Here is a 10491-nt window from a genome sequence, read left to right on the forward strand (position 1 = left end):
TTTTGCCCCACTGTAAGTTAACAGTTCATCTGGATATTTTAATGTATCTTCTATTCATTTGTTTATTTTCTTCAGGCAGTAGCACCGCTGTCTCCAGTCATTCTAGTGGGAACCCATACAGATGTGAGTGAGGACTCACAGCTGCAGAACTGCCTGAGCAAAATCAGACAGGAGCTCCTGACCCACCAAGGCTTCCCTATTATCAGGGATTATTACATGGTCTCAGTCTGTGAGGACTCAGATGCCATCGCCAGACTCCGCAAGGCCATTGTCCGGGAGGTCACCAGCTTCAAGGTAAAAGGAAACATAAGGAGACTAAGGAGATCATCTTTTTGGAATAATTCAAAAAGATGATCTCATATCATCCTTTCCTAACTGCTTCTCTTTGACCTCGATGGAAATCATCATTAGGTCAGGGAAAGGTGCAGAGGTTAGGCATAGCAAACTCATGCCTAACTGGGATTTCTGTGTGTGTGAAAAGACAAAAACAATACATAAGCTTCATCAAATGAATTAATTTGTCAGGTCTTTGAGCTGTGACTTTAAGCATGAGGAAGTGAATCGGAGGTGTCTGTCTGCTGGTTCAGGTGCAGGAGGGAACCAGTTAGAGAGACACTCAGAGTTTGTTGAAGAAAACCTGCCGGGGAGCAGGTGAAGTTCACGGTGACTGAGTTGTTAGCTAAACCTGCTTCCTGGAATAAGCCATTGGTCAGCTCTTTACACGTTTCCATGGTGGAGCAGTTTGTAATTGCGTAACTCTCCTCTGGAGAGTCCTCTGGAGTCTCTCAAGTCTCTTGAAAGCCACACAGTCAGCAGCTGTACCCAGTGTTTAAACTGGAAGTTTGCGCTGCTCTTACTTGTCATTATTGAAAACACTGCTTGGGTCTTTGTATGTGAACTGGCACATAGGGAGTAGATTGCCCTGCAAATTCACACTAATTTCCCCCACAATCTATATGAAATGTAAAATTCCCTCAATTCATCTCTTGAACTAACTAATTAAATAATATTCCTAAAGGCTGCAAAAAATGAATGGACTTAATTGTACAGAACCTTAAATACTCTCCGTTCAATCAGTAAAGCTCATAATCCTCATTTAGAGAGCGTATATTCTAATAATTTCTTTAAATAATGCAACAAGTTGAGAAAAACCAGATCTTATTACTGCAGATTAATGGTCATAGTTTAGCTGTGCAACAGTAAGTTATGCAATGAAATTAAAAACACACTTCTAATTATCATTTACATGATCTGCACCACTTTGTCAATTATGTTAAAGGGATTTCACGAATGACTGGATGGTCTGACTACGAACTGTGGGATGACATTATCTCCTCTCATTTCATATACATACTCCAGTTTATTCTGTGCCAAGGGAGGTAATGAAGGCATTCATATCCTGTTCCCCTCATAGATACAAGACCAGCCTGTGATGGGTCAGCTGGTGCCAGACAGCTACGTGGAGCTGGAGCGCCGGATTCTTCAGGAAAGAGCCAGGGTTCCTCCAGAGTTCCCTGTCCTCAGGCACCATGAGCTCCTGCAGCTCATCCAAGACAGTCAGCTGCAGCTGGAGGAAGCTGAGCTCCCTCATGCCATCCACTTCCTCAGCGAAGTCGGTCAGTCTGAATTAGGCTAATAAAGCAAGCACTTTTCAACTGAATTTTTAGTTTTGAAAATAAAATAGCAGCTTTGCCTCAGCACTTTCACACTCACACAGTGATATCCTGCAGAGTAGCTTGGATATCCAGCTTGAGTGTGTTTTCACTTTGCGTCTCCATCTGACAAGTTTTGTTGCATCTTTGTCACTGCAGGTGTTCTATTGCACTTCGATGATCCTGCACTTGAGCTTCAGGAGCTTTACTTTATTGACCCACAGTGGCTATGCAGTGTCATCTCACAGGTAGCCCTTCTTGTTATGAATCACATGCATTTGGTTTTGTGTTTTTTTTTTTAGGTTTTTTTTTAGGTTTTTGAGAAAAAGAAAATAGTTTATTCATCCCAAAAGTTGGAAATTACTGTGTTAAAGCAGCAAGAACAGAGACAAACCACAGTTGAAAATTACACTAAAATGAGCTTAATTAGAACTTTACAATCTAAATATGACCCAATAAAGGGATTCAATCTTGAACCTTAAGGTGGTAAAGACTTTCTGTATTTGTCCTTCTAGCATCATAATATGACGACAATGATGATGATGATGAGGAGTTAGAGAGAGGTTTGGAACTTGGAGGATGGTCAGCCACCGAATTGTTGAATGCACAGATGCTTGTGTTATCTTTCCTCTGTGCAGAAACTGACCTTAAAGAGCTGTGGCTACTGGGAGCATCCTAAAGGAGTGGTCCAGCGCTCTGTCGTGGAAAAGTTTCTGTCTGAGACGAAGTGTTTCCCGAAGAGTCACCTGACACAGTTCTTGAAGCTGCTGGAGAAGTTTCAGATTGCTCTTCCGTTTGGCGAGGACCAGCTGCTGGTACCCAGCAGGTAGGCTGTGTCTTTGTGGAAATACAAGCAACAAATAACTGCTTCACACACGCTAACCACTCAACCCATAATCCACAGCTTGTCCAAACACAGACCCGTCATAGAACTGCCTCACTGTGAGAACTCTGAGGTGATCGTCCGACTGTATGAGATGCCGTACTTCCCCATGGATTACTGGTCTCGGCAGATCAGCCGCCTGCTAGAAACATCCTCCTACTTGCTTTGTGGAAGGGGTAAATTAAACATACACCAGTACATCAGTTGACTTCTTCAGTGCAATATTTAAAGAAGCCAATTGTTAACTGAATGCATTTCACACTCTGTGCTATCCAGAAAAAATGGTCCGACCCAACCGGATCTACTGGAGGAGAGGAATTTACCTGAACTGGTCCCAGGAGGCGTACTGTCTGGTGGAGGAAAATCCCTCCAGCTGTGTCAGAATAACCGTGCCCGCATCATGCAAAGGTGCTGTAGTATTTAAGGATGATAATTATCCTGAAATATCCAGTGTTTGAAAGCAATAAAAAGACAATGACCACAGAGAGCTGAGGCGAGATCGGACGAGCTCAGGGTGGTGTAACTCTATGGTGGTGTTACAGTTAAATGAAACTTCCATTTGTGGGTTAGTTACAATGAACCTTCATAAAAATGGCTTAAAAAAACACACATTATCGGCATTACCAACACTATGACATCCAGGGCTGAAAATGCATTACAGTACTGATAATTATTACTATGAGTTGTGGAGGTGTCTGCGATTGTTGTCTTAACAGTTTTCACTCCTTTGTAAGCCCTCATTTGCATTCCCCCAGGCCGGCTGCTGCTGGGTCAGGTGGTGGATCATATTGACTCCCTGCTGGAGGAATGGTTTCCCGGCCTGCTAAACACCGACATGCACGGCAGTGGAGAAGCTCTGCTGAAGAAGTGGGCTCTGTACAGCCCAGAGGATGGGCAGGAGTGGAGGAAGATTCCCCTGGAAGACATTTTTACAGGTGTGTGCACTAAAACATCAGCACTTGTATTGTTTCCTTAGTCAGGTCAGTTTTGTATTACTGTCATGGATTCAAGAAGTCTAAAATGATAACTTTGTTGATTGTAGATTTCTTGCGAGCGAGCGCAGAAAATCGGCCCTGCACTCTTCCCGTCTTTCAAACAGCCCCTGATCTGTTATTGAGTGACCAGCCTGCAGGAACAACACTTGACAGTGAAGAACTGGATGTAGATCTGTCTTTAGAGAACAGACTGGGTACGGCTGTGTAATGTCCCGATAATTTCTGTTTTTTATGAAAAAGCAGATTGTTAAAAGCACCATTTTTAATTTTGAACCTTCTTGTTTTAGTTTCATTTTTGTTTCTTAATTCTTTCATATTGGTTTTGTTAACAGGGGACGGTGGCTTTGGAACTGTCTATCGAGGCGTCTATAAGAACGAAGACGTAGCTGTGAAGATATTCAACAAGCATGCTTCTGAGCTTTACATCTACAGACTCCTCAGACAGGTACCACTGAAACTTTGCTTACCAAAGTCCCAACATTCCTCTTCCTAACATCTCTGTGTCCCAGACACCTGTGTTTTCACTGTCCTTGTGGCTCAGCAGTGATTAGACATCATACATTGTTTCAGCAGGAAGAGTTGCACATCTACCTGACCTCTGTGTCTTTTGTATCTTTAAGAAATGACAAATGTCACCAGCCATTTCAGAGCTAAACTTTTGATGCATTTTGCCTTCATCGATTCACATTTCTCCCTGTTTTTCAGGAATTAGTCGTTTTGGGCCGCCTCCGTCACCCCAGCCTGGTGACCCTGCTGGCAGCCGGCTCGACTCCTCAGGTCCTGGTGATGGAGCTGGCTCTGCGCAGCTCTCTGGATTCCCTTTTCGAAAACAAGAACGTTAGCTTCAACCAAAAGCTCCAGCACAGGATTGCCCTGCAGGTGGCTGATGGGCTCAGGTAGAACGAAGAGCTGTTGACATGTTATCTTAACCCAGCATCAAGAAATTCTTCACATAATCATCAACTAATTTTAAGATTGTGTTTTAGATTTTAACCACCATAATAACTTTAAATATCTCTAAATCAGATTTAAATGCTCGTGTAAAGTACAGAAATCGACTTACCTGCTGTTTCTTTGTCAAACCTGTGTGATCAGGTACCTTCACTCAGCCATGATCATCTATCGGGATCTGAAGCCTCACAACATCCTCCTGTTCAACCTGAAGACCGACTCTGACATCATCGCCAAGATCACAGACTACGGCATCGCTCAGTACTGCTGCAGCATGGGAGTAAGAAGCTCTGAGGGGACAGCAGGTCAGAGTCCAAAGTGCCTGTTTTTTTGTTTTTTTTTCAATTATTATTTCATTGATCATGCGATCAGAATATTAAATTATTTTTAAAATCAGATTTTGAAGACATATTTGTCTTTGTGTTGTTGTTTTTTTGTCCACTTTGATTGGACTGCTTTATGATGTTATACTGTTATCAACTGATTACAGGTTTCCGAGCTCCAGAGGTCGCCCGAGGTAATGTGATTTATAATCAGCAGGCTGACGTGTTCTCGTTCGGCCTGCTGCTCTACGACCTGATGACCCGTGGCGAGCGCATTTTAGACGGCATGAAGTTTCCCAGCGAGTTTGATGAAATTGCAGTTCAGGGAAAGCTGCCAGGTGGGAATGCGACAGTTCACCTATAATCACTGACAGTGAATGTTAAGAAAAAGAGAGCCACCTCAGACGTGGTACTAATAATGACCACGTACAAGTAACTAAATGCTTGACATTAAAGCCACATTAATTTAAAAGAAGGCAAAGTAGTACTCAGTTTCTATACTAGTATATTTGAATTGGATTTGCATTATATGTGTTGTTTTATATATTTCACAAGTTAAAGAGAATTCACTGAAGTGTGCATTACTTCTTCTACAGATCCAGTAAAACACTACGGTTGCTCACCTTGGCCCAGCTTTCAGGTTCTAATAAAGGAATGTCTGAGGGAGAGCCCACAGGATCGACCCACTTCTGCTCAGGTTAGGACCCGCAGACTGTGTAACCAGCTTGTTCACCTTTTCTATCTGAGAAAGGTGATGGTGGTGGTGCCACCGCCCCCTAGTGGCATTAAAGTGGATACTATGTAACAGAAATGCAGAAGTGCAAGCAGCAGATTTAAATTTAACTCGATTATGATTTTTAGTCCTACTTGAGTGATACACAATTAAGAGGCTTTTGTGTGTGTGTCTGTGTGTGTGTGTGTGTGTGTTATGGGTGGAGGTGTTTGACAGGTTGAATTCAGGTGAAATGCTGTGTCTTATGAGGGAGCTTGTGGTTCCCGGGGTTTTGAGTGCCGAGTGCTTCATTCTGAGCTCTCGCACCGCCGACAGCAATTCTTCCAGCCACCGGGTCTGGCTTGGTGGAGGCAGCAGGACCCAGAAGAAGGGATCCATCACAGCTGTGGACCTGAACACCAACACGGTCGCTACACAGGTACTGATACACAATGTTAATGTGGCAGAGGGCTGCCCCTCCCTGAACCTTGTTCTGCTGGAGGTTTCTTCTTGTTAAAAAGAAGTTTTTCCTTCCTACTGTTATCAAGTGCTTGCTCAGAAGGAGGGTCAGCTGATTGTTGGGGTTTTCTCTGTATTAGTGTAGGGTGTTTGCTTTACAATATAAAACACCTTTCCGTTGGGCATCTTTCTTTGCCTTTAGACAATAATTCTGATGGCAAAAGAACCAAACGGGACAGGCGAAAAAAAGAAACAAAAACAATATAAAACACCTTGAAGCAACTGTTACTGTGATTTGGTGCTATATAAATGAAACTGAATTGAAAGTTTTTGATTTCACACGTTTGATGCAATTTAATTCATTTAGCGTCTTGTTTCTTTACATCTTCTTTGAGATCTCATACATTATAGTCCCTGTAAAAATGATTCTCTTATCATGGAATTATAATTTGCATTCACAGGCTGGTTCATTCGAGGTCGACACCAGTCCCGTCCTGTGCCTCGTGACTGTCCAAATCCCAAACGAGGACAGCGATTGGCTGGTGGCAGGCACCCAGTCTGGCTCTTTAGTGGTCATCAACAGTCGAGACACGTCGACTTGGCACCACCTGCAAAGGGTCACCGACGCCGTCACATCACTGTACTTCCACGTACACCCTCGACGCACGTAAGCATGTGAAAAAGTGCACTGTGAACTGCTGCAGTTCCGGTTTAGGTCGTATTATAACCACTTCTATATGTTCCCTGTTGATCTCTTTTTTAAAATTTGTTTGTTTTTAGTCAAAGAAAGAATTATTTGCTGGTTGGGACAGCAGATGGAATTCTTAGCATTTATGAGGACTCTGTGCTCAAGGTAAGTATTCAAGGATAAAGAAAAAGCCCTTTTTTGATTGTTTAACGGATGATATTCTGATACATGCTAATTGTGCACATTTATCAGCTGGAATTCTTGTTTTTTAGCAGGAGAACGGCCAACCGGTTAAAACGCTCAGTGTGGGCCACGTCAACACTCCGGTCATGTGTTTGGGCCAGTCGGTGCATTCACTGGACAGCAGGTCTGTGTGGGCCGGCTGCGGATCCAAGATCCTTTCCTTCACCACTGACTATGATGTCTGCAAGTCCATCGACACAAGACCGAACCTCTTTTCTCAGTAAGTCTGTGTGGGAATGTCAGGCAGCTCGTTCTGTAAACAAATGCATATATATGATATATTCCAGCTCCATTTACATAATATATGAATGGAGTGTCGTTTTCAAGGTGCTATGAAGATTAGAAAGTATGAAGTGTGATCAAAATGTTTCAGGAGTTGTCTTTTAAAAAGACACAAAACACTTGGAAATGGTCATGTGAATGTCTCATCTGGACTTCTTTACAACTGATTGCGTAACAGCAAAATTCTGTGTCTTTGTGTGTTCGTGTGTGCGCGTACGCCCTTCAGCCAGCAGCGGTCACTGGGGAGCGAGGCGTGTGTGTATCGTATGGTTGTGGATAAATACGTGTACCTCAGCAAAGCCAGGACAACAACTGTTGAGGTTTGGGACAAGAGGAGCGAGAGGATGGTGGACTGTATTGACTGTGCTCAGATTATTAGGTACGCTCGCACGTGACACACACTGACATACGGAAATTTTTCTGCAGTTACAAAGTCGCAGTGACTGTTAACTTCCACTAAATAAAACTGTATTTTTCTACTCCATGTCTTTGGAGTATGAATGTAGTGCATACAGACATACAGCAGGCCCCCTCCAACCAGAGGGAACAGCAGAGGCAGATCTCTTGCATTATTAGCTGCAGACACTGACTGAATAAACAGTGAGAATGAGAACACAGGGATCAGAAACAAAAGGTAAAAGATGATGCAGAGCAGCCCACGGTTTGAAATTAACGTGCGATTTTGAAAAGACACCAAACATTACCGAGCACTTAGCAAGAACATTAACTGAGCAGGAAAACTGCAGGTGACTGTTGTCAGTCTGTTTTTCAAAATTCAGATAGTTTTCCACACAACAGCAGCTGCATGCTAATGCCATCCGTTCCCCGCAGACGTGACAGAGGCGGGCACGGCAGAGAAGCTGAGCTGCCCTCTGAGGCGTCGCCCTCCTTGGCCACAGTGAAGGCCCTGCTCTTGCCAAGCGCCGCCATGCTCTGGATCGGCACTAGAAGGGGCCACCTGCTGCTACTGGAGCTCCCCAAACACCAAATTCTGCAGGTCATGGAGCCCCACTGTGATTCTCTCCGCTGTATGGCATCTGCACTCATACGTGGGTCCTTTTTGTTTTTAGTTTGACCTTTAATTTCATGCCACTCTCCTGGCAGATTAGCAGATCCGCACGGTTCCTGGTTGGTGTGGATGTATTGTTACAGTAATAATAATAAAGCCAACCACAGCATTCATTTAATGGAACAGAAGCGTCATACATTTATGCACCTTATATACTTGCTGATGTCGCTCGATGTTGTTGTCTAAAATTGTATATTAAAAGTGGAAAAATATTTTGTGGAACAGCTCCCTCATCAGTGCACAGATATGTGCTCATGTGCAGGGCGTCTGCGGTCCAATATCTTCTTACTGCTGATGGTTACTGTGAGATAACAGATAACAGGACACTAGGCAGTTGAAGTACCTCTTAAAACATTACATGTGATTGAAATTGTGTTTCCTGCACACACTGCCGTTTCATGTTCATATTGAAGAATGCTTAAAGTAAAAATATCACATCAACATTATTTTGCCCCCCCAAAAAATAAGAGTTGAATTAAAGAAGAAATTAAAAATTGATGACCAAGTTCATTGATTCTTTGTTTGTGTCAGTCGGTGTGAAAACGTTGCAGTTTTCTGTTTTTCTGTTTTTTTTAATAGAAACACTTAACAGGGAGAATGTGGTGCTGGTGTTGGGCCGAAGACAAACTCAGCACAAGAATCAAAATGGTGAGTCCGACGGTTCATTGTTTCTCACACGACCTTGAAAGCGGCGATCCTGCTGTGCAGGTTTTTTTTTCTTCATCTGTTCAAAGTGTTTGTTTGTCTCGGCTGTCAGATGAAGAGTCTGTGCTTACGATGTGGAACAGCATGCTCCCGGTGGAGGTCAAAGACCTGAGAAAGCACTGCGAGAAGAGAGAGCAGATCGCAGCCAAAATGAGAGAGCAGCTCCACCAATGAGCACACTGACTTTGTATGTTTTCACTTTTTTACATCCTGCTTCTCAGCTCATATATGGATTTGTTTTTATGCTACTGTCATTGCTTCATTTTTACTTTTATGAAAATCTCAATTAAAAAAGGACTATGGGAGGATGCCAGAGAGAACCCACAAACACACAGGAGAATCGGGGGACAGCATGGTGGTTAGCACCATGGCCTCATAGCAACAAGGTGTAGGCTCCAGATCCACTTGCCTGTGTGGTGTTTGAGTGTGTTCTCACACAGCCCAGCGACATGCATGCTAGGTTAAACTTCTGAATTGGCTCTAGGTGTAAATGATTGTCCATCTGTTAGACTGTGACAGATTGTCGAGATGTCCGGGGTGTAGCCCCGCCTCTCGCCCTGTCACAGCTGGGACAGCCTTCAGTCAGAGTTGGATAAGCAAGAAAAAACCAGATGTACAGATGGCTTAACTGGAATCTCTAATGATGCTTTAGGTCATCCAAAAATACGAAACACTTTAAAGGATTCAAAGACTTTCTTTGAACTGTTTTGATTATTGTGTTAATCCTTTTTTTTTTTTTTTTTTTTGCAGAATGTTTGTTGAAAAGGGATCAACTTCCCACTGCAGGAGTATCTCGGCAGTGCACGCTGAAAGGGGCGCGTTACCTCAGTTTCTAATAGCCATTCAAACTTTCCAGCACACTGACCCTGGAAGAGCACTAATAAGGGGACGACTTTGTAATGAACTGGTCAAAAGAATCTAATTCAACAAATGTTTCTCGATGTTCTTGATGATGCACATTTGCACCACTTTTTATCAGATGAAGAGAACCTTTAATTACTTTGTCAGAAGGGACACAAAAGGTTTCATTTGTGTTTTCAGAGCATATGTACTAAACCTGCTCCTGATAGATAACTAGAAAGCCAAAGGAAGGAAAAAAAGCCCTCAAAGTGTACATTTGACTATTTATTTTATATGTTTACCATTGAGCTCCATCACGCCACATCAGTAAACAGGAAATGAACATCTCATAATGCTGCCTGCTTTTCTCAAATTTATATTTCCTGTTGTTTAAAGTGAATGTGATTGTGCCAAACACAAGTAACTACAGTTTTATGTACTGTGATGGCTCTTTGTTGTGTCGCTTTACGGAGTATGTTCACAAAAAGACAGAAGATGAGAAAAATGTATTTTTTATAAGAAGGAAATGTAGAGAAAATTTGAATGATTTGGTGTTAATTTGCACTTTTTTCTCATTTTCCAGTCGCATGTTGTACATTGAACAATGTGTTTTTCTGAGTAGTGGGATACTGTACATACTGGGAATAATCTCAAATTGCACTGCAAGAATAAAAGCAACAAACTGATTT

At 42.7% G+C, this 10491-nt stretch overlaps 1 protein-coding gene across 3 annotated transcripts in view; it reads left to right on the forward strand.

Moving 5' to 3' along the window:
* The window catches only part of lrrk2 (leucine-rich repeat kinase 2), a 36823-nt gene extending 26335 nt beyond the window's left edge, over positions 1-10488 (forward strand). For 2 of the 3 annotated variants that reach the window (XM_085412949.1, XM_085412948.1), the window contains exons 31-52: positions 76-294; positions 1415-1616; positions 1812-1900; positions 2291-2478; positions 2557-2711; positions 2812-2943; positions 3291-3470; positions 3578-3724; positions 3863-3975; positions 4236-4426; positions 4626-4786; positions 4972-5142; positions 5401-5501; positions 5743-5955; positions 6437-6642; positions 6756-6828; positions 6936-7126; positions 7415-7567; positions 8020-8237; positions 8837-8905; positions 9015-9149; positions 9713-10488. In XM_085412949.1, coding sequence (XP_085269075.1) covers positions 76-294; positions 1415-1616; positions 1812-1900; positions 2291-2478; positions 2557-2711; positions 2812-2943; positions 3291-3470; positions 3578-3724; positions 3863-3975; positions 4236-4426; positions 4626-4786; positions 4972-5142; positions 5401-5501; positions 5743-5955; positions 6437-6642; positions 6756-6828; positions 6936-7126; positions 7415-7567; positions 8020-8237; positions 8837-8905; positions 9015-9136 — 3294 coding nt within the window. In that variant the 3' untranslated portion in view covers positions 9137-9149; positions 9713-10488. The remainder of the gene's footprint in view (positions 1-75; positions 295-1414; positions 1617-1811; positions 1901-2290; positions 2479-2556; positions 2712-2811; positions 2944-3290; positions 3471-3577; positions 3725-3862; positions 3976-4235; positions 4427-4625; positions 4787-4971; positions 5143-5400; positions 5502-5742; positions 5956-6436; positions 6643-6755; positions 6829-6935; positions 7127-7414; positions 7568-8019; positions 8238-8836; positions 8906-9014; positions 9150-9712) is intronic. The other variant, XM_085412950.1, reaches the window with a different exon arrangement.
* The last annotated feature ends 3 nt before the right edge of the window (positions 10489-10491 follow it).

The sequence above is a fragment of the Rhamphochromis longiceps genome, linkage group LG7 (genome assembly GCF_057381845.1).
Source record: "Rhamphochromis longiceps isolate RC_006_pf linkage group LG7, R_longiceps_female_GT1.1, whole genome shotgun sequence".
Classification (NCBI taxonomy): Eukaryota; Metazoa; Chordata; class Actinopteri; order Cichliformes; family Cichlidae; genus Rhamphochromis; species Rhamphochromis longiceps.